Raw genomic sequence first — 24,464 nt, 5'->3', positions numbered from 1 at the left:
AACTCCGCGCCCCCCACCCCCGACACAGCCATTCTACTTTGTGTCTATGAATTTGGCTAGATACCTCGAAGAAGGGAAATCCAGTAGTGCTCGTCTCTTCATAGCTGACTGACTTCCCTTCATGTCGCTTCCCCAAGGTTTATCCGTGTTGTAGCACGTGCCGGTGTTCCCTTCCTTTTCACGGCTGAATGATGTTTCACTGTATGCATGTGTACCCACCCCGTTGTTTATCCGTTCATGTGTCAGCGGACATCGGAGTTGCTCCCACCTTTTGGCGAATGGGAGTAATCGTGCTGTGGACGTAAGTGTGCAAAGATCTGCTCACGTCCCTGCTTTCAGTTCTTGTGGGTGTACGCCCCGCAGTCTGTAGATTGTTGTTGTTGCTTTTATCGGAATCACACTGGTTCTTGTGCAGTTTAAAGTAACTTGGGAAGAACTGACATCTTTCCTGTTTTCATATTCTTTTCTTCCCCAATGACAAAAATGGGTTTGTTTGGGTTTTTCTCGCTCTTTGAAATTTTTAATCCAGAAAATGCAAATAGTTAATAAATGCAAATCGCTAAATAGGTTCATTCCAAACCCATCTATGTGAGCCATCTATTAAGAGAATAAACTGAAAAAGTAAGTAAAATATTCTAGATCGTTTCCCCATAAACATCTTTGCCACAGACATCTTTGCTGCCAACATTTCTGCCGCAAAAGTAATTGACTAAGGCAATTTGCAAAAAAAAAAAAAAAATCACAAAATATAAAAGAGGTACTTTCATTTGAAAGGACATAATCATGAAAAATGAGTAACAAAATTAAAAGACTTTATTGCAAAATACAACATATTTGAATGCATTTAAAATGCGTGTAGACTCATGGCAATATTGTGCAAACAACTGATTTGATCTTGTGGATTGTACCAGGCACTTGTCTTCGAAGTCTTCAGTTTGTAGCGGTACACTTCACTTTTCTTTTCTTTCCTTTTCTCTTTTCTTTTCTTTTTTCTTTTCTCTTTTCTTCTCTTTTCTTTTCTTTTTTTTGGCCTGTTGACTCATCTTACTCAGCATCACAATTTTGCTTCTTTCACTAAAGTTTCTTCCTGCATTAAGAGAGGTATCAGTTGCCAGATACCAGGATGCACATGTGGAACTGAGCCTTGCGTGGCATTGTACAAGCCTCCTGCACTGCTGGTTTTTTGTCTTGGCGTGTTGTCATGTGTTCGTTGACAGACATTCCAAAGTTCTCTGGGAAGCGTGGAAGACCGCCAGTGCTGTGATGCGTTTGTGACTGAGCTTTGTTCTCACGGTAACTGTGATGTTCTCATGTGCTAGCACAGTACAGTATGCAGTCTGGCTTTACACTCTGTATTTCACACTTCCAGTAGGTTCCATCACCGTATTTTTTATCAAGTCAATATATATAGTTGTTACCAGCCACTATTTGAAGAGCGCCACGTCTACGTGTCAGTGTAGAGATCGCTAGCTAAGATTTATCAAACCTAAAAATAGGAGCTTTGTTAATGGAGAAATAATTGACAACTAGCTTCGGTACGTTAACCCTGCCCAGGGCACACCATGCGTCCTTGGAGAAATGAAGCCAGATTGTCATAAGATGCATGTAGCAAAACTACGAGCCGTGAGTGAAAAATAATACAGTATATTAAATGGCATTAGGGCTAAACAGGAAAATAAACAGAGGAGGGGTAGGAGAGTGTAGGTGAGGATGGTGTAGTTTAATTTCTGCTCCAGTTTCCAATAGAGTGGTCCAGAAAGACCTCACCAAGAAGACATTCCTGAAATGTGAAGGGGTACACCACGTGGCTGTGTAGGGAGAGAATGTTCCAGGCAGAGGGTATGCAAGTACAAAGGGTAATAAGTCAGGCCACGTGCCTTCTAAGTAAATTGTACAGCAAGAAGCAAGAGAGATTTTGAGGGGAATTTCTGATGTTCTCAGGTTCATGAGGATCATTGAAAATAGAGCAGGTGATACCAAAGAAAGAGCACCCCAAGATGGGGATAGTTTCCACAGAGCTGAAGAGCAACATTGCCTTATTGAAAATTACAACAGGAGATTGAAAACTAAGGAGAAAATAGCAAGATTAAGAAAATCTGTGAGAACTCTGAGTAGAAGGGTCAATGTTAGGCTCTAAAAGGATCGAGTGCCAGGCAGAATTTGCTAAAAGTTAGGAACATTTGTGTAGTTTGAGAAACAAAACAGGTGAACACAGGGGAAGGGAAGGGAAGGGAAAATAAGATAAAGACGGGAAGACAAACTCTTAAGAGACTCTTAACTGTAGGAAACAAACAGCGTTGCTGGAGGGGAAGGGGGTGAGGGGATGGGTAACTAGGTGATGGGCATTAAGGAGGGCACTTGATGGAATGAGCACTGGGTGTTCTATGCAACTAATAAATCACTAAACTCTATCCCTAAAACTGATAATACACGTATGATAACTAAATTGAATGTAAATTTAAAAAAAATGTTTAAGTCAAAAAAAGGAACATTCAACCAAAGCCTCGTTTAACTTTTAAATGTTAAGGATAAAGTAGAAGGTCCTACAAATACACACAGGCAAAAAAGTTACTCCAGTGGATAAAATCAAGCTAACTTTTTTTCATGACACCAAAGCCTAAATAAAATGGAGCCTTATCTACAGAGGGAAAGGGCAAACATTTCTGTCTGAATGCTGTGGCTTCTTAAGTTGTCACTCGTGCAAAAGGACCTAGAGAGTATCAGGCACGTTTTGGGAAGCTGAAAATGACCCAGACCTTGAGAATGGAGTGATGACAGGGTGAAAGAAAAGCCTGTGGGCTCCACTTCTCATTTAGCAATGCTATCTCCTATATATATATATATACACACATATATATATATGTGTGTATATATATATGTATATATATGTATATATATATATATATAATATAATATATAATTATATTATCTATAATGCTATGTATGGTTCCAGTGCCAGTGTCCAGAATTGCTCTTCACAGAGAACATGATGTTAAGAGGATTAAGTCCCAGATTATATTGCCCAAATCTTTGGTGAGAGGGAGGAGGTAAGTCAGCAGATGCAATTGGTCTGGGTTGGTATTGGAAAATTGTATGTGTACAGTTTTTTTCATATAAACATAAGTATTGTTGGGGTAAAGTTACATTGAGAGGCAAAACAGCAGAAAGAACACAGTTCATACAGTGTAAGAGAGAAAACAAAAAGAAGAATGTGGAATGAAGACAAGTAGGACCAAATACAGACATCATGAAGTGACCGTAAATACAGTAAACCCCCTCATAAGTTTTTTAAGCATATTTGCCTTCCAGAAATTTCAAATTGCATGTGGTCAAAACTGTTGTTGTTTTAGGACCTTTCTGGTTTCTGCCAGCCCTGGAGAGGCTTTCCCTGGTCTAAAATTACAGAAATAGGCTCCGTGTTTATTCCCAAGTGGAAAGCCAATTATCCCAACACCGTTGATTGAATGATCCGTGGTTCCCTATGCTAACTGGAGGCACATACCACAGTCATCCTAAACTAAGTTATCATGGATCTAGGAGTCTAACTTCTTGACTTTCTGGGCTAGCTATGTATTTAGCTGCCTCTTCCTGTCCCATTACCAGATGTGTAACTAGTATTCCAGCACGTTTTGATACTGGTGATGGAAGACTCTTTTTCTCTCTTTTGGAATTTTATGTTTCTCACACGTTAATTTTTCAAGTAAAATTTAAAATCAGTTTGTCAAAAAAAAAAACTCACTGAAATTTTAAGTGCAATGACATTAAAATCACGAATGATTTTGGGGTTAGCAATGCTAACCCCAGGTGTTAGAATATCAAGTCTCCCCATAATATAAGGACTAAGCTTGAGTGATTACAACATGCGAGCCCTTGCCCCATATTATTATCCCTTTTTAAGATGATGACACAGGTTTACCCGAAGAACCTGCTCAGAATCACGCCGTAAGTGGTGGCGCACAGTCTGGAACCACGAGCTCTGACAGTGAAGTCTGTGCCCTTAACCACCACATTACATTTCTCCTCCTCCTCCCATCCCTGGAAGGTGCTATTTCTCTATTTGTCCTAATCTCACTGCCTCTCCCACCCCTCTGCCAAACTAACTTCCACTCTGTGTTTTCTGGAACTCATGAGTGGGCAGTAGGAAAAAAAAAAACAACCCTATATCTGTGATTATTTCTAGGATGGTTAATTTTATGTGTCAACTTGACGAGGCCAAGCTAGTCCCCAGGTTTTAGTCCAACATTAGTCTAGATGGTGCTGTGAAGGCATCTTTCAGATGCAATTAGCATTTTTTAAAAGTTTTTATTTAAATTCTAGTTTGTTAACGTGTAGTATAATATTGATTTCAGAAGTAGAATTTAGTGATTCATCACTTACATGTAATACCCAGTGCTAATCACAACAGATGGCCTCCTTAGTCCCCATCACCCATTAGCCCATCCCCCCCATCACCCCTCCAGCAACCCTCAGTTTGTTCTCTGTAGTTAAGAGTCTCTTCATTTAAGTCAGTAGACTTTGAATAAAGCAGATTATCTTCCATGTTGTGGATGGGCCTCATCCAATCAGTTGAAGGCCCCAAGAAAATACTGAGGTCCCCTAAGAAGGAAGGAATTCGGCCTCCAGAGGAGCTGCCACATCAACTCTTACTGGGTCTCCAGCTGGCCCTGCCAACTTTATGCTTGGCACCCCCGGAAGTCGTTTGAGCCAGTGCCTTAAAATAATCACTCCCTTACTACACCCTCATCAGAGTTAGATTCTGTAGTCTGCCATCATGGTGTGCTCCGCCCTACCTCCTGTTCTCAGAGTGGGAGTCACCACGTCCCATCTGAGGTCAGACCTCCCACTGTGTCCTAGATCCCAGCCCTGCACTGCACTCCGGTGCAAGGACTTCTCGCTCTGAAATTGGCCTTCCAGTTGGTATGCGCATATGCTGCAATAGGTGCCCGTCCTCCTTTTGGAACTGAGTAGAGTTCCTTCCACATTATCCCCACTGGCCATCCACCATTGTGTACCATGCCCTCCAGCCCGAGGGTGTCTTTTTGATCAACTTCTTTAGAAATGTGTCACTTCCAGAAGGCTAGCAAGGAAGCAAGCGAGAGCTGTGGGGTGTGAGGTCCCTTCATCCATTCCAGTTGCTGTCTTCTGTGGGTATAAACAGTAATTCAGCAGTACACCTGTTGAAGTTCCTTACTCTGGCATGAGCTTGAGGGCAGAGACAGGGTCTTACTCTTTATTCCCAGAACTTGGTACTTTGTAATTACGTTTAAAAGGTGTGTTGGGTTCCCCTAGGACCTGTCATCCTGAAACGGTTCCTTTCTCCACTGTGTCATCTCGCTCGCAGCTGCTGCTCCCCTCGAGGGACCTGCTGCTCTGCGGTCCTGACGGACCTCCCTAGCCTGTCAGGTGGCACATGAGAGCCCCAGACACCTGCACTGGTTCAAAACAAGAGTATCGATGTGACAAAGAGCCACGATTGAGGCTTGGGACAGCCAGCCCTCCTTGGTCAGGCCTGCCATCTGCCGTCTGGAATCTGTTTTCCTAAGTAGTGTGTGCAATGCTTTGTCTTCGTGGCGCAGTCTGGAATTCGTCAGCCTGCATGAATTTGCATCCCGCCTCCTGCTTTTTAACTGCGTGACCTAGGAAAGTTTCCTGCTAAACAGAGGCTTCCTTGCTGGAACGGAAATCATAGGGTATCAAGTCCATAGGGTTGTACGATCCTGAGGCAACTTAAATGAAATGCACAGAATGGGACATGGCCCATGATAAGCTCCAGAAAGTGTTAGCAGTGTGTTAGTGTAGTTGTTGCCAGATTATGGGAGCGAAATGAGCTGTCTGTATGCTTTGCACAGTCACGACACCTGAGTAACCCGATCTGTGGAGTTTCCTCAGTGGATCAACAGGAGTGTTCTCCTTCAGGGAACAAAGTGCTACCCAAGCTGAGGCATTAGAAGCAGGCTGTTGGATGTTTGACATTTGCTCTAAAATCTCCATCGTAGTGTATGCGTGACACTTGGGTTAATTACATGAAGCATTTTTTCCCCTCTTGAGTGTTGGCTTTGACAGCTGATCTATAGCCTTTCGGCCAGATGAACTTAGGGGAACTATTTCTAAGCCTTTAAACATTGATGGAAATTGTGAAAATAAACAACTCGGCCTGAGACTGGTTTGTGTACCATAGCCTAGTTATAATTTCTAGCTCATTGTCCAGCAAAAAGTTAAAGGAACCACCAGATAAAGAATTTTACACATTAGCTGTTTCCTCCGGTTCTCAGTATAACCTGTCGCGCGTACTCTCGTTTCCTAAATGGTATAAAAAGAGTGGTCCACTTGGAGTACGGTTGCAATGCTCTTTTTCGAAAAGACCATATCTTCTAGATTTTTCCCTCCCCTTTCAGATGTGAAAGTCAGCTCCCAGAATAGTTCTCTACGTTACTAAATTAGCGACCGGGTGGACACATTATATGGCATTTAGGCAAAGACTGGGTCTGTGGTGGTGCCAGAGGGGTCACCGTAACTTCACACTTCAGGAAAAATGATGACTTAGTAGTCATGGTCTCCATCTTACTGTGAGGTTGTTCAGGAAGCTTCAAGATCATGTAAAGAAAAGCAAGAGCATGTGAGACTCTCTGCTGGAGGTAGAGCCCTGTGGTAGGAAAACGGTAGGTGGAAACTGTGAAACCCAGGCTCCATTTGCATTTCAGCGCCTCGTCATGTGACTGTGGCCAAGTGGCTTGCCAGAACGTCCCTAAAGTAATTTATGTTTTTTACATGCACTCTTGTCATTATGGAAGACAGAGTAAGTGAAAGTATGTTGTAGGATAATATTCAAAAAGTGAGTTTTTAATTTACTATATATATATATACATATTTCTGTTTAAACACTAAGTTGTGACTGTTTTCCTTCTTAATGAATTCCTTACGGACAAGGACTGTGAGTTAATCATCCTTGTATCCCCGGCGCCCAGCAGTCCCTGACACGTAGGAGGGGTGCCCGCATGTTATTAAATCAGACTTGTCTGACTCGCTTTATTTATAGCTTTGCTGTAAGCAAACATTTTAAATGAGATTTAAACTGAGGTGCAGTTTAGGGGGGACCCTTCTAGAACGGTGGCTCTCAATTTTATCCTGGACTCACTCAGAAATACATTTTACATAATGCAATTATACACAGGTAACAGAGACCACATGTTCAGGAAACAACCTTGCTCTGGATCTTGTCCTCTGATTAGTTCTGTTCCATTATATTTCATTCATTTTTTTCATCCATTATATTTCATTCATATATATCATTCGTAAGGCTGGTAACAACATCCCGAAAAAATTTTGGGATCCTCTAACAGGTTGCAGCCTACAGTTGAAGACACCTGTCTAGAACGCAAGCTCCATGAAAACAAGAACTCCGTGTTTGTTTGCTTCATTGCCAGTGCTTGACACGTAGTAGGTGTTCAATAAATATTGCTTGAGTGCGTAAAAGAATGGAGGTGCTCTTTTCCATGGGCCACAGTTAAAAAGAAGGTAAAGGGAGAACATGACAAACTCCTTGCTGCAATGCTTCGATTCATCAAGCTTTCGAGTGGTCTACTAGGTCTTAGGCAGCATAAAGGATCCAGAATTCAAGAAGGCTCAGTCTCAGGCCGCGTTCAGTTTAGAGCCCAGTCCAGGGGGATGACCAGGTAGACGTAAGCCATACAAGAAGTTTTCAGATTTTTCTGAAATATCTGACACCAGCCATAGATACAACCAAAGCCAACGCCTGATAGGGAGGTTTTACCAAGAACTTGGTTTTCTGCTGCAGATGTGGTATCAGGACCCAGTACCTCGCCCATCGATTTCTCATCACCAGAAGAGTCTAACTGTAGGTTCTGTAAAATAGGCTTAGTCTGAAATACATTCAAAGGGCATTTGGTTCACCAGCGATTTGACTTTTAAAAATCAATTCTCCTTTAAATAACTTACCAATTCAATGATCCTGTGTCTAGTTTGTGGTGGGTCCTAAAATGGGGTCCTATGAGAAGCACGATGATTTGTTTTCAAAATTGGAGGAGGAAACCTTAGCTTCGTACGAAATACAGAGCACCGTGTTTTCGTTGGTTTTCTGTTAACGCGCACGTGTGTAGGTGTGTGTACTCACCCTCGGGAGCCCAGGGCAGTGCTTAGGAGCTTTTGAGTCTCGAAGGACAGTCCTTAGGAAGGCCAGCTGTGGGCTCACCTTAAAATTTATCAAAACTGGGACTCAGGAATAAAAGAGGGTGAACAGTTACACAGAAACACATGTGAACTGGGACCGTCCCAGGCAATTGGGAAGCTCCCGTGCCCGAACTTTAGTGCACATGTGTATGTTTGATCACATTGTCTCAAGAAGGGAATAAACTTGACAGCACATTTACAAACCTTGAAACACTATTAACTAAAAAATACTGGCAAACCTTTTGTAATCAGGAGAGATCACTTCCAGAGATTGTGGCTTAATACCCAACGTTATCAACAACTTACACATAATGTATAATGAAAATGTTTTTGTTACATAAAGTTTTGTCCCCCCCAAGACCTACAAAGTGAGTGATGTGCTTATTTTAGATAATATTCTCTGGTAATGAAAAGATTGGACATTTTCTTAAAAACAGGAATGGAGTAGGGTCTCCGTGTGGTGCCATCTTTCATACAGCCTCAACACAAATTAACAGATAGCCCCGGATGCATATGGATTCATCTGGAAAAGATACTAGACTGTCTCCGCTCGTTTAGTGAGTTTTTATTGACTCAGTGTTACGATTAGCTCGATGCTAAGGCTCTATAGATAGCATTTTAATATGATTTACTATTAAATAGCATTTGCTGTAAAATTATCTGGGACTCAACCCAGTGGTGCCAAAAAGACCTCCTGAGCTGATTCCACAGTGTGAACAACGAGGACAGTTTTCCATGAGTCTGCCCTCTAGTAATTACCCCACAGCCTCCACTGCTCACCGTTTATTTTTAATTCTTAACTCTGTAATTGAAATGCCTTGTCTTTTCCCTAAGCACCTTTTTGTGGGAAGTAAGTAAAACATTTGCTTTAATCCATATGAACACTGGCTCTAGGATTTTTAGGGGAAATGGTCGCACTTCATACTGCGATCGGTTTAAGGGAGTCAGGCCCAGGACCTAAGTGGTTATATTAAGTGTTTTAAGTTCCAGACTAGAAAGATGGCATTTTATTGTCATTGCTGCTTTCAAACAGGAAATTTAAAATCTTATTAAGTTGATAAGGCAAATCACTGACTGAAATGAAGTTTGATGGAAGTTCTCTACCAGAAGAATAATGTAACATTTTAATATAGGACTATAATATGCCGCAATGAAGTCACTTCTGTAAACACTGCTTTAAAGTAATAAATGGAAATACCAAGGCCAGCTTTTGCATTAAGGCAAAATCGAGTTCAAAAGTAATTATAGTTTATTTATGCCTTTGTTGCCTTCCCACATATTTCAAGATAATTTTTCTCTGAAGTGTGTTCTTTTACTTTATGTTAATACTTAAGATGCTTTGAAAAGCCTTGTAAACTCGAGTGGCAGGGTTTGGTGTCAAAAGAGGTTAAGTGTGGGTTAGTGATCCTTCCCTGTTTACTGAGGGAGTGCAAGGCCTTAAGGTCCTTGTGCCACAGTCAGCTCCTCAGTGCCTTGCTCTGGCTCGAGAAGCTGTCGTCCTGCCACCTCGCTGAACAGAGACCTTTTACTCAAATCAGTTCTTCTCAAGAACATAAATAATTGCTTGCCGGAGTCTTAAAGTAGAATCCAATTAATTCTGCCATTGTTTGCCATTCAGTTTAATGAGTCACTGCTCTTGATCATTTGACATCAACTTCCAGAGAATTAAAAGAGAGCCAGAGCTAACCTGCTTATTTACATGTGCATTCCCACTATGTGAAACAGAAGTATTAGGGAAGGATCGTGTAGGTCGGTAAATGTATGTATTTGCTACTCGTAACACGGCTACCACAGGCCAGACAAGTGTTCTAAGTCTGTATATATTCAGTTAATTCTGAAGTAGTCCCCTGGGGTAGAGGCTGTGTCTCATCCCCATTTCATAATGGGGTTATGCAGGTTGTACAGCTGGCAAAGAGTGAAGCTGGAAGTTGAACCCAGGCATGCTGGCTCCAGGACCTGAATTGGAATCAGACACTTTCTGAGACCGATCGGGTTCCTTAAGCAGGCGTGTGTGCATGTACAAGAAGAAACCAAGGCAAAGCGCTCCAGTCCCCCGACCCTCGGCCGGCTGTCTTGTCCACTGTAATTGACCTGCTTTAGCTCCGGTGAGTTGTCATACTTGGATCAGCCTTTTTTTTTTATCGGAGCCATGATCTCGGGAGGAAAGTTGAATATAATAGAAGCCGGATCCTTGTGATCTAACCCGGAACAGAGGAACACTGTGGGCTTCCCTGTTAGACGCCAAGGGAAAGAGCCTTGGAGTAAGCAGACCTAATGACAGCCTCTTGTACATGATTTAGGTGGGCAGTTCCGCAGCCGTGTCGTGGTGACTCTGCTGTTGGGTCGTGGTTTGAGAGCAGATTTTGTGGTAGCACCCGGCAGGTTTACTGTTTTCCTTCAGTGTGTTAGGAGGGACTTGAGAGCAATCAAACAGTAAGTTAACTTTCAAATGAAGACAGCCGATTTCTCCTGGAAGCCGCTGAGGGACTCCCTTTCTCAGCACGGGGTAAACTTGGATATCCAGGCACCTGCAGTGGACCTGCCCCTGAGGTTCCGTGTCACACAGCCTGGTCTCTGGTGGCCGGCCCTGTTGTCATGCCCTAGAGCTCTAGGAGCCACAGTTCTCGAACTAACCCCCAGATTGCTAGTCGACCTCTTAGGCTTGTACCAAGCTCCAGGAATGGGAGCGGGCTGCTCCAGCTCAAGCGAAAGGCCTTGGGGTAACACCGTTCTGCATTACCCCATTTCTCCCAAGTGTGTCATTGTAGACTCTGGCATCTGCTCCTGTTCAGGCAACAAAATCAGCGAAGACGTTATCCAGCAACAATTCACAGAAGTCGCACTACCATCCAGTCGCGTCTAATTGAGCAGCTTGCTCTGTTTGTTTGTTTTGCGTGCGCGCGTGTTCTTGGCTGGGATTTCATGTTGCAGATTTAGGGTTTTTTTTTCCTCTTAGAAGAGTCCGTGTTTGACGGCGTTCTGCAAAAGCAGGAATTCCCACATGGGCTCGAGAAGCCCTGTTGAGCTTTGTAGGGAGATTTTCACTGCAGAGATGCCACGTGAAACATGTCCACGGCAGTAAATACTTTCCCAAAGTAAAGCCAAGGAATGGCAAGCGTTGGAGAAGCGCTGAGAAGCACCACGGTTCATTTAAACCACCTTGAGCTCCGATCGGATGGCCGGATGGCCGTTAAACCGGCGGGGAAGTCTGACAACTGAGACCACTCAGTAAAAGGCTTAGCTTCTCCAGAGGGTGTTGTTTGTTTCCAGTTACCTGATCGAATCCCCACTTAAAACAGGCATCATCCCTGCTGTCTGCAAAGCCTGGGCGGGACTTTGAGGCCAAAAGACTCGCGGAGGCGAGGCACGCTGACCTTGAATTAAGTGCCCCCCAGCTTCCACCAGCAGCCTGGCCAGTTTTTCAAGATCCGAGCCTTTCAGGCGTGTGCTCTAATAATAGAGCAAGGAAGCCCGAACAGGAGCAGAAACATTTGGAGGGTGTCTCTCTCTATGACCGTGTTCCCTGGAAGGCTTTACCATCTTTTCTTCTGAATTCATTCAGGGGGAAAAAAAAATCACACCAAAGGAAAAAGCATCGAATCTGCTTCATAGCGTAAATTCTGAAAGTTTTGGCAGGAACATGCTGCTGTTCATCTGTGCATTCTGGTAGCTGACCAGAATACATCTGTTTAGAGTTGGTTTTTTCTGTTCTTGGTGTGTTGTTTGTTTATAGCCTGCTTTCTACATGTTTTGGAAAGCAGCTGTCTGGACCTAGGAATGCAGTCTGTAATTTGAGAAGTCACCCATTTAAAGGTTTTTGACTGGGGATAAGAGTTCAAGAACTAATTGGACCATCTTTTCTGTTATTATAAAATGTTTTAAGGTCACTAATATATTTTTAACTGGTGTTTGTTTGTTTGTTTGTTTTTGGTCAAAAGTCCCACATTCATAATTGTTTGTTTTCTTTCACTCCTAGTAAAGTTTGTATTAGACCATTTGTTAGACTAAGAACAGGGAAATGGGAACTTTTTTCCTCATGAATTTCTCGGTTTTCATTTTGTTAACATAGGGAAAACTTCCCTATAATGCCATCTTTCCTTCCCTCCCCTCCCAAGAAGCTAAGTGTGTATTGTATTTAAAGGAAAACTTATCCTTGGGGGACACGTTATTTATAGAACCGTTTGCGTTTAAGTTTGCCAACTATAAAATAATAGGCTTTCTGCCATTTGACACGAGTTAGTACATCCTTTATGTCTATTCCTAGCCTTTTTAAAACGGGTTTTTAATCCACATACCATACAGTTCACCCTGTGTACAATTCAGTGGACATGTGAACTCATGTGTTCTTTACTCTGAGAAAAGTATTTACTACTGTGGACACATTTCCACATGTGTTCCCTGAGTTCTGCAACCATCATATCAGACCATGTTAGAAATTTGTCTTCACCCTAAAAAAATAAACCCCATCCTGTTAACAATTACTTCCATTTCCCTGCAAACCTCCCCTTTGTAGATAACCACTAATAATACTGTTTTTTAAATTTACCTATTCTGGGCATTTCATGGAAACGAAATCCTACAGTAGGTGGTCTTTTCTGACCTAGCATGATGCTTTCAAGGGCTATTCATGTCATTGCATGCGTCAGTGCTCCATTGCTTTTGTCGAGAAATATTACATTGTGTAGAAACACCACACCCTGTTCACTCATCAGTTGACGATCATTTAAGGTGTTCCCATTGGTTGGCTTTTAGAAATAATACTGCTGGGAAGGTTTTAATCATTTTCAGATGCAGAGCTATATTCTTTTGTTCAAGTTATCCCTAAATATTTTTTAATTTAACTATAAATGGAATTTTCTTTTTTTTTATTTTTTAATTTTTTTATTAACATATAATGTATTATTAGCCCCAGGGGTACAGATCTGTGAATCGCCAGGTTTACACACTTCACAGCACTCACCATAGCGCATACCTTCCCCAGTGTAAATGGAATTTTCTTAATTTCATCTCTGTATTGTTCATTGCTGGTACAGAGAAATGCAGTTGATGTTTTATGTATTCATCCTGTACCCTGCAGTCTTGATGAACTTGTTTATTCGTTCTTAATAGGTCATTAGTGAACTTCCAGTAATTTTCTATATGCAGGAGTACACCATCTGCAAGTAGAGATCATTTTACTTCTTCTTTTCCAATCTGGGTGTCTTTTGTTTCTTATTCTTCTCTAATTGACTGGGCTGGAAATTCCAGTACAGGATCTTTGGAACGGGCAAGAGTAGACATCGTTATTTTGTTTCTGATCCAAAAGGGAAAGAAGGCATTGTATCTTTCACCATTAAGTATGACTTTACACTTGATCTTAGCCAAAAGTCCAGACTATGGGTTTTCATAGATGCCCTTTATCAGACTGAGGAAGTTTCCTCATATTCCTAGTCTGTTGAGTGTTTATATCATGAAAGAGTGTTGGATTTTGTCAAGTGCTTGTCTGCATCTAAGGAGATGATCCTGTGGATCTTGTCCTTTATTCTGTTGGTATGGTATATTACCAATATGGTATATTACATGAATTGATTTTTTTTAATATTAAACCTACCTTCCATTCCTGGAATAGATCTCACTTGCTTTTTATATGTTGCTGGATTCAATTTTCTAGTATTTTGTTGAGGATCTTTGAGTCTATATTCATAAGAGATGTTGGTCTTTAGTTTTTCTCATGATGTCTGTCTGGTTTTGGTGTCAAATTATTGGGAAATGTTCCCTTCTGTCTTTTGGAGTAGTTTGTGAAGGATTGGTACTGGTTATTGTTTAAATATTTGGTGGAAGGGCACCTGGGTGGCTCAGTCAGTTAAGCATGACTCTTAATTTCAGCTCTGGTCATGATCTCAGGGCTGTGGGATCCAGCCCCACATCGGGCTCTGCGCTTGGTGGGGAGTCGGCTTCTCTCTCTCCTTCTCTCTCTCTCCCCCCTCCCACCCCCTCCCCCACTATGCCTCTCTTCCCTCTCATGCACGTACTCTCTCCCCCTCTAAAATAAATAATATTTTAAAAATTAAATGTTGGGTGGAATTCACCAAAATCATTTGGTCACAGTCTTTTATTTGGGGATGGTTTAAATTACTAATCTGTTCTCTTTCATTCTCATTGATTATCGACCAATTCAGATTTTTTTATTTCTTCTTGAGTCAGTTCTGGCAGTTTGTGTCTTTTCAGGAATTTGTTCATTCCGTCTGTTATCTAATTATTGGTATATGGTTGTTCGTAGTATTTCTTATAATCCTTTTTTTTTTCTGTAAGGTCTGTAAAGCTGTCTGTTCATAGATTTATAACTGATAAATAGTTACCTTAATCTCACAAAGAAATTAACTCTAAATTTGGGCGCTTTCTAGGGATGGAAAGTACAAAGAAAGGTGATAATCAAAGGACTGTTGAGCTCTTCGTTGTTACCGCTGACAGTGAATATGTAACATCACCATTGATTCCTGCCTGGCCCGGAATATTAAGACAAAACCTTTGCTGGGGGAATAAAATGATGTTAGGAGAAGTAGGCTTCTGCTGTCTAATACTACCCAAAGGAATCTCTCTGGGTAAAGATAGCCTTTCCTTAGCAACTTCTAAGTTTCCTAAAACCTTGAACAAAACATTTGACCTGATTGTCCAATTTTGCATCCGAGAGTGGAAGTAGATGCTGACGCTTGAAAAGCTACCGAGTATTCATTTTTCACTGTAGTACATCAGCACTTCACGAGAAATCTTATATAGATCAGGTCTTATTATAGTGAATTCCAAAGGACCAGCCAAATTTCTGGATAGTACATTTCTCTCTCGTTTTTAAGTTTCTCTAATTTTACAGATTTTCCATCTTAAAAAATGTGTCACAACATACCCTTTCTTTTTTAGAATGTAAAATCTTGAATACAGGGAGATTTCAGACTCTAAAGTAGTAGCGTACATACCCAGGCAACTGAAAGGAGTTCTAAGCATGGGAGAGATCATGATCTTTATTCGTGGAAGGGCAGAAAAGGAAAGATTCCTGAGGTCAGGATCCCCACTCTGGCAAATGCATTCCCATTGTCACCCTGGCCAAAAGTCACTGCTTATGTATGATTTTTAGTTTCATGAAAACCTTTCTGTCTCCTGAGAAAATATTTAGATTCCCATTGTAGAAATTTATTATAAAAGCACTTTTGGAAAACTAGTGTGCAACTAAAAGATAAATTGTTAAAATTAAGTGCTATTAGACATTAAATGAAGAAAAATGCTCAGTTTACTAAGAGTTTAAAACCATTTGATTATTGTAGACAAACCATTTTGGATGATTTTCTTTTTGGAAAAGATGGATTCTTTTTGGAAAACATTCTATATTTTGGAAGAGAAGCTCACACTATAAAAAGAGAAAAGGTCACCTTTAAATGAGAGCTGTCTGCCTTCAGAACAAAAGCTGTCGGTGCTGTTGTTAAGGAAATCAGCAGTATACAGACCAAATTATTGGTTGCAAACAGTATAAACAATGGAATTTTTCAAACGGAAAAGACCGTTTAAGTCGAAGAGAAGTTGGCTGCCAAGGAAACCACTGACTAGAAAGAAACTAGCAAAATTTTTATGCAGACTAGCATGATCACCTTGTGGGATTTTTTGCTTCCTCTTCTGAAAAGGGAGAGAAAGTAGGAGTATAGCAAGAAACATAGAAAAGCATCTCTTCTGCTGTAAGGAGATGAGAACTAGATCATTCTCCTCAGTTCCCCCTAACTTTTTATTTTGAAAATGTTAATGACTTAAAAAACAAAACAAAAAGCTTGGGACGGTTGGGTGACTCAGTCAGTTAATCGGCTGCCTTGGGCTCAGTTCATGATCTACTGGGATCCACTCCCGCATCGGCTCTCTGCTCAGCAGGGGGTCTGCTTCTCCTGCCTGCTCTACCTGTAGCTCCCCCGCTTATGCTCTCTCTGAAATAAATAAAAATAAATAAAATCTTTAAAAAAAAAATTGAAAGAAGAGTACAATGTGTGTACTCTTCTGCTAGATTCACCAGTTTTTAACTATATTTGCTTTCTCGTACCCTCTCCTACGCACACAGTCACTTTCACACCCATGCAGAAAATGTCACAAATGTTACAGCATTTCATCTCTAAATACTTCAACATGTATTTCCTAATAAGACATTCTCTGCCTAACCACAGTACTGTTATCACACCCAGGAAATTTTCCATTACTGTTTCCCCTAATAATGTCTTAGGGAGAGGGGGATTTAAAACAAGATAATAGTCAAGGTTCCTTCATTGCATTTAGTTGTCATAATTTTTTTCATCTTCTTTAAAGAATAGCCACCATTCTTTTGACTTTTATGTCACTATTTCTTTAAGAGACCAGGTTACTTTTCTTATAGAAAGCCCCACAGTCCAGTTACTGATTTTTTTTCTTATGATTATATTCTTTTAAACATATCTGACAAAACTAACAAAGGAAATGTTGTGGCCTTTCTGTTTTATCACATCAGGAGGTACATAACATCAGTTTGTCCAGCTGTCAGTGATACTGTGTTTAATCATCTATATAAAGTGATAGTCACCATATTTTTTTCATATTTTCATAGATACTTTTTTTGGGGCGCCTGGGTGACTCAGTGGGTTAAACCTCTGCCTTCGGCTTGGGTCATGATCTCAGGGTCCTGGGATCGAGCCCCACATGGGGCTCTCTGCTCAGCAGGGAGCCTGCTTCCCCCTCTCTCTCTGCCTGCCTCTCTGCCTACTTGTAGTCTCTCTCTCTCTCTCTGTCAAATAAATAAATACAATTTTTTTAAAAGATACCTTTTTTTCCTTATAATATAGAGAAATGTGGGGTTCAGTACTTTGAGACCAAGTGAACATTGTTCTCCTTTTTCTCCAAGATCAGGAACAAAACCAGGATGCCCCCCTTACCACTTTTACTCAACATCATGTTGGGATTCCTGGCCATAGCAATTACGCAAGAAAAAGAAATAAAAGGTATGCAAATTGGAGAGGAAGAAGCAAAACTGTCACTACTTATGGATGACATGATACCATATATGGAAAACTCCACCTGTTTTAAAACTGTTAGAATTCAGTCCAGTTGCTGGATACAAAATTAATATATAAAAATCAGTTTATAATACACTAATGAAGTATTAGAAAGAAAAATCAAGAGAACATCCCATTTACAATAGCATCAAAAAGAATAAAGTACCCAGGAATAAATTTAACCAAAGAGGTAAAAGACCTGTACACTCGAAACTATAATACACTCGTGAAAAAAATTGGAGAAATAGCAAGATTTTGTCCTCAAAGACGGAAAGAATTAATAACATTAAGATGTCCATACTACCCAAAGTAATCTACAGATTCAGTGCAATCCATATTAAAATTCCAGTGACATTGTCCACAGACCTAGAAATAATTCTAAAATCTGTATGAAACCACAAAAGACCCTGAACAGCCAAACCAATCTTGAGAAAGAAGGAGAAAACCAGAGATACCACTCTCCCTTATTTCAAACTATACTACAAAGCTACAGTAATCAAACAGTATGGTATTGGCACAAAGACACATACATCATTAGAACTGAATAGAGCTCACAGACTTAAACCCATGTATTTTTGGTCAGTTGATTTACAACAAAGGATAGGGAAAGGACAATCTCTTTAACAAATGGTGTTGAGAAAACTGGACAGCTCCATGCAAACGAATAAAACTGGACCACTGTCTTATACCAGATACAAAATCAACTCAAAATGGGTTAAAGGCTTGATTGTAAGACCTCAAATTACAAAACTCCTCAAAGAAAACATAGGCAGTGATAAGCTCCTTGATACTGGTCTTAATGTTTTTTTTGATCTGACTTCCAAGTTATAAAGTAAATAAGTCGTTGGGTTGTATTGTACCATGCAGGAATATAGTCCGTAGCATAGTATTAACATTGTAAGGTGATAGATGGGAACTAGACTTATAATGGTGACCATTTCACAATGTATGTAGATATCAAATCTCTGTATTCTACACCTGAAACCAATATTATACTGTATGTCAGTTATACCTCAATAAATGTAATTTTTTTTTCAAATATTTCAGATAAAAGTGAAAGTAGTCCTTTCTACTGCTCTACTCCCTCCCCTGCTATGTCTGCACCCCTTTCCCAAACTGTTAACAGTTTGGTCTATATCCTTCAAACTTTCTTTTGCTGTAGTCAGTGTAGTAAAATACTACAGTTTTGTAGTACGTTTCCATTTTAGCACAAAATATACACAAAGGACATATTTATTTATCTATTTTGCAAATATGCGATCACATGACAGATAAGGGATCATAATTGGTGTTTTACCTTATATGTCTTAGGGATCTTTTTATGTCCATATGTGTCGAGTTATACATAGCTACTCTTTTAGTAGCTATATGATAGTTCATAATACAGATTTACCATAATTTATTTAACCATTCCATTACCAATATCTGTGTTGTTTCTCGGTTTTCAGTATTATAGACAACAGTTAATATCCCAGAAAATGTCTTTGCATATGTTCAAGTATTTCTGTAGATAAGATGCCCAAGAAGTATAATGGTTGATTAACTGTTACTGATTCACACTTCGGCGGGAGCTTCCTCACACCCTTACCAACATCAGCAATATTTAGCAATATTTTTTATATTTGCCAGTCTGATGGACTAAAAAAAAGAATGGTAGCTTATTGTTTTCATTAGTATTTTTCTGTTTACTAGTGAGAATGTTAGTTCATGTTTGTTAGCCACTAATTTCTTCCATGATTGCTCACTTGTCTATGGGTTTGTTCATTTTAAGATTTTTATTTATTTGAGAGAGAGACAGAGATAGAGCACCTGAGTGGGGAGGGAAGGGAAAAGCAGGCTCCCCAGAGATCAAGGAGCCTGATGTGGGGCTCAATCCCAGGACCCCAGGATCATGACTTGAGCCGAAGGCAGACGCTTAACTGACTGAGCCACCGGGCGCCCCATAGAAGTTATTTTAATGGAGCTTTTGTGTATGGTATCCCTTGCTGTCTGAATTTTTGCTGCCTAAACTGTAGAATTAAGTAGATTTGATAAAGTCTTGAGAAATCCCTTTCTGTATGTACCCTCACTACAATACCCAAAATCAAATCAATTCAGATAATATCCCTAACTTGCCATCCAAATTCAGGCTGTCCTAAATCAGGAACCAAATAGAATCTGATAGAGAGCGAGACATACTATCATTCTCATCTTTTCTCCTTGTGCGTTGTTCATCCTTTGATGTTGTGCATGTGGTTTTACACAATAAGAAATTTGAAGTTTTTGTTGAATATCTGTGGTTTTCCTGTAAAAATTCTAGGTTTTGCTTTACTTAGGTCATCTTTTCCCATCTAAGAATTTTTTTTATCTATTTTCTTCTCTATGATTATTTTTAGACACACCAGAATTTTTAGATACATGAAACGTATTTTTATGCATGAGTTTTGTCAACACCTTTTTAATAGTTTAAACTTTAACATTGTTCCTAAACACCATCCTGATCAGATACCAGATTCTTACACGTGCAAGGATCTGTTCTAAAGCAGCACCGTCCTGTGAATGAGTGTATTGATATTTAGATGAGAAAGTTCCTTGTTCTCTTTCAAATATTTCTTGATTATTGCTTAATTTTTCTTCCAGGTACATTTAAGACAGAATAAATTGACTTTATCCATTTATGCTTCCTCCAGCAATGTATGCAAACATGCACTTCCCAAAGTCTGGAAGAAACTGGCTAGGGATCTGGAATCAAGGCTAAGACTTGAATAAACCCAGAAACATTAAAGCCAAATTACCTATCCTCTAATCTAGAAGAAGCTTGCTGGGTTTGTAACACTGTTAAGTGTTGCCTAAGTGTTTGTTTAATGAGCTGTTGATTCATTTACTGCCTTCTTCTAGGTAAACCCTCTCCAGTCCTCCTGGCACCCCTCCACGTTCACCCCCAGATACTCACATCGTGATGCTTGGTGCACCCTCTTTACCCTTCTAGACATTTCTCCCCATTCCCTTCCACTCTACCACACCCCCTACATTTTCTACCTGGGGAAACCTCATTTGTTCCTAAAAACCCAATTGAGATACCGCCTTTTCTGGGAGTGTTTACTGCATGTCACTGGTAAGATTGTGGTAGCCTTTGTGCCTCATATTATTTGTTCCTTGTATTATCGTTATCAAACTTTGAGCTGAATCAGGGCATACATGCCATATATATGTCTTATATGTCTTTTTCAAACGTTTTTGAAAAAATACTATAGCCCAGTCCTCGGGGAGCTCACCAGAGAATGAAAGGGAAGGCTTAAGATAGAAAAAAAATAGATATGAAAGCATATGCTATGTGTGTTTTTTTTTTTTTTTAAATCACAGGAGAGCTTTTATATCCATTTTTTCCCCCAACCTGACCAGGTTTAGACTGTATGGTTTATGCTCTAAGCCTTTACAACTTGAGGCAGTCATTTTGACCCAGGGAGGCATTCCACACATGGGATGTCTTACAAGCAGAAGCTCAGAGATAGGACCAAATGAGCCATTATTGTTGAGTTTGGGGGCCAGAAGGAAAAATACTAAGAAATGAAGCCAGAAGGGCCTAACTGTTCCATGAAGGATGTGAGGCAGTAGTTTCCTATCATGGGGAGTTAAGTGGTAAGTGGACAGATATTCTGAATCTCTTCTTTTTTTCCTAGTACTGGATGAACGAATACACCTCGTCCATTGGAATTGGCGTTTTTCATTCGGGCATTGAAGTATATGGCAGAGGTATGTGTACACACAGTCTAAGTAGACTTTCTGAAGCTTGTTTTCTTTTAAAGGACTTGCAGTTCATGTCTGTAGCGCTTCCTGTTTTTTTCAGCTGCTTCCATACATTACTGTGGAAAGGAGAAGAAAATCTCTCCACATTCGTTTACACTGTATTTTGAGAAAATGCCCAAAGTTGAATGTATTTGGGGAGAAAGTACGTGACCGTACATTCATGTAGTTATCTTTTATTCCAAATACAGGGTCTTAAAAGATATTTGCCTTTTTGGGATGGTCTTACCATGACAATCTTGTGCCAATGATACTGGAGTTCCTAAGAAAACCTGCACGTTGAAAACCAGTCATTACGGTTGGAGAGGAGTTGGTGCTAGAGTGTCAAACTTGAAATAACCAATTTCCTGAGGGAATTTCAGTATTAAATGTGTTTTTATAGACTTGCAAGTGTGTCATTTCAAAGTTTAAAAATATCAGAGAGCAAATCCTACCCTTGATTACATCTAGCTTTTTGCTCAGGAATGATGGCCTTTGTCATTAACTCAGCCCTTTTAGTCTTCTTGGTCCTTTGTCAAATATGACAGGAGCCACTCAAGCCAAGCAGCTCGTTATCAACAGCTTTTTCCTTGGTTCTGATTCCCACTGTTGGTGCAGGGTAATTTCCTCCAGACCGAGCCATGAGTGGTAACGGTCTGCATAACGCAGAGCACATTGCCAGTTCCAGCAGGGCTGTAAGACCGTATTATTTGCATCATAAACTCACCCTGTAGCAGAAACGTCTTTTATTTGCCTCAGCCAGGCGGTCTCTGTACCAGACCCACAAGAACACGTGATGGCAGCCTGCCCGGAGCCACCCGTGGAGGTTGCAGACCAGCTTGCGCGAACACGAGAAAAAGGCTCATGTACCCCAGTGTGTCGGGGGCATTGATACTGTCCCCTCCTGACGCTCCACATTAGCTGCCCCTGGCTGCGGCGTAGCATAGAAAATGTTTGCTATGGAGATCCACCCCGTGAGCTCCATCTTACTGGAAAGGCTGCATCTGCCAAGTAATCCTCCCCTGCCCGAAGGGTTAGCGGTCAGATTGTTGCTGTGGGCCGCATCGTCGGCTGTGGGTTTATTTCCCGTTTGATTTGGCTTCTACCAAAGTTGTGTGTGTTGCTTTTTAACTGAATTTCTGTGGTGTGTTCCAGTCTTTTAAGTGCCATCCATTTCTGAGCCACATGACCATGCCTCTGTGACATAGAGAAGGACATGGGACAATTGGCACTTGCTCCGTTTTGCAAACAAAGAAGCCCAAGCTCAGCTCTACTGAAAGTCCCGCTGCTGATCAGTAGAACGGGGACTTGAACCCGAGTGTTCTTGCCTACTAGTCAGTACCCTCGCACCTGTCTAATCACTGCTCCCCTCCGTAAAGGGATTTAGGAATAATTAGAAATGTGGTCCAAGCATGTTCAGGGAGGCTCGGCCAAGCTAAGGTCAATATCTTGCTGAAAGCGGAATTATACTTCTGGAATAAATGGCTGACGACTTTTCTTACTGGAATTGAAGTAAAAAAAAAAAAAAAAAAATCCAAACATTACCTTTCCACGTTTGACGTGGTTATCTACAGTGTTTTATAAAATCCCGTCGTTAAGATCATTTTTGACTGTTTCAAAATTGAATGCCAGGCACTTTATTTCTTATCCACGTCCTTGCTTTTTCTCTGGAAGGTCTGGATCAAAAGGAAACTTGGTGTCTGCCTTGTTCGTTGACCTTTCACAATTATATTTAGTAAATGGTAAGCAAAGAGATTCATTTAAACCTTTGTGATTTTGAAAATAAGTCCACCACGATCTCCTCCCAGGAATTTTAGTTCCTTCCTTATCTGAAAGCACTGTCTGCTTCTGTTCTGGGTCAGAGCTGATTTCTCATGAGCCTGTAGCACGCGCCGTCCCCTCCTGGCTCAGAGATGTGCTATGGAGAGTGTGTGTGTAGGTGTATGTGTCAATGTGGCAACTTCTTTTTTTCTTGAATGAGGGGAATGGAATTCAGTTTTTCAGGCTTGCTAATGTTTCACTCTTACTCAAAGGTAAACCAACAGTCTTCAACCCAGGAGCTGTGCAAAATCATTGTTATTAGACAGCTTTTCCGGTAAAGTGCGAGTTTAACATTTTACCGCTTTAATTTAGAAAAAGACACACACGGAACGGGCCACCCACTTGGTTGGGCACAGGCACTAGGCAGAGAGACCACCTTCCCCTGTGGTAGTCACTCTGCTCTCACCAGCGTACACGAGATACATGGACAAATCAGGATCACCTCTAAGTGTCTTTCGTTAGTGGTTTCAGGCCTTTTGAATCAACTGTTGCGTACGAGTAACAGCGGAATGAGATGTTTGTGAAAGTATTGATAACCTGCAAAATATTTAGATGGTATCATTATTATCTTCATCATTTATTAAAGCTAATACAGCATTTCTGATTAAGTTTTGTGTGATAAATACTAAAAATCATGAGTTTTCTCTTTTCAGAATTTGCTTATGGTGGCCATCCTTACCCCTTTTCTGGAATATTTGAAATTTCCCCAGGAAATGCTTCTGAACTAGGAGAAACATTTAAATTTAAGTAAGTAGGGAGGATAATTTTTATTATGCTATCTTAGGTGCCAAAGCGTGTTTACAAGCATACAGAATTCATTCTGGAGACGAAAATCTAGGAAGTTAAAATGTTTCTTTAACGGTGTTGTAGTTGCTGACGGTTTAAAACCGAATCTATCTGAAGTTGTATAAAGATGGGACTCGGCCCTATGAAATGCCTGACGTAACCTAGTCTGTTACTTGTGTTCAGGACCCACGTAAGTTCCCTTGTGTACTTTGAAGACATTCTTACCTGGTAGGACTTGGGTTCTGCTTTAGAAGACATTTGTATGTAGCAATGGTTTCGCCTCGACCTCCCATGCGGGGGGAGAGGGAAGACAGTTACAGGTGTCTGTATGGTTCAGGTGGTAGCTACCCTTGTGGGGCTGTTGACTCTGCGTACACCTGAAACTAATGTGACATTGGGTGTCAAATACAGTTTATTTTAAACTCAAATGAAGTTTAAAATTTAAAAAAAAAATACATGAAGAGAAAAGAAATGGTGGGCAGGATTTTTTTTTTTTTTTTTCCTGTTTAAGAGAGAGTGAAAGAGTGCAAGCAGGGACAGAGAGGGGCAAAGGGACAGAGAATCCCAAGCAGGCTCCTCACTCACTGTGGAGCCTGACACAGGACTCGATCTCACAACCTGAGCTGAAATCAAGAGTCAGGACCCTTAACCGACTGGACTACCCAGGTGCCCCATTCAGTAGGATTTTTTTTTTAATCTTTTCGTTTTTCCCAATGAAAGGGACACTGTTTATACATTTGAAATAACTAAACAGTTGGTTGGCTGAGAAACTATTAGTAAGGTGTGTGTATATCACATGTTTGGATACACCAGAATACTCTGGAGCCTTAAGAGTAGTCAGCAGCACTGAGAATTTGAATGCTTGATGATCCAATT

General features: G+C 40.7%; 1 protein-coding gene across 2 annotated transcripts in view; it reads left to right on the top strand.

Moving 5' to 3' along the window:
* The window catches only part of DESI2 (desumoylating isopeptidase 2), a 39,983-nt gene that overhangs the window by 7,501 nt on the left and 8,018 nt on the right, over positions 1–24,464 (top strand). For both annotated transcript variants that reach the window (XM_032862883.1, XM_032862884.1), the window contains exons 2-3: positions 20,879–20,951; positions 23,456–23,549. In XM_032862883.1, coding sequence (XP_032718774.1) covers positions 20,879–20,951; positions 23,456–23,549 — 167 coding nt within the window. The remainder of the gene's footprint in view (positions 1–20,878; positions 20,952–23,455; positions 23,550–24,464) is intronic.

The sequence above is a fragment of the Lontra canadensis genome, unplaced genomic scaffold (genome assembly GCF_010015895.1).
Source record: "Lontra canadensis isolate GAN:19392208 unplaced genomic scaffold, GSC_riverotter_1.0 scaffold24, whole genome shotgun sequence".
Taxonomy (NCBI): domain Eukaryota; kingdom Metazoa; phylum Chordata; class Mammalia; order Carnivora; family Mustelidae; genus Lontra; species Lontra canadensis.
The sequence above is the reverse complement of the archived record's forward strand: the minus strand, read 5'-3'. Positions and strand labels throughout refer to the sequence as shown.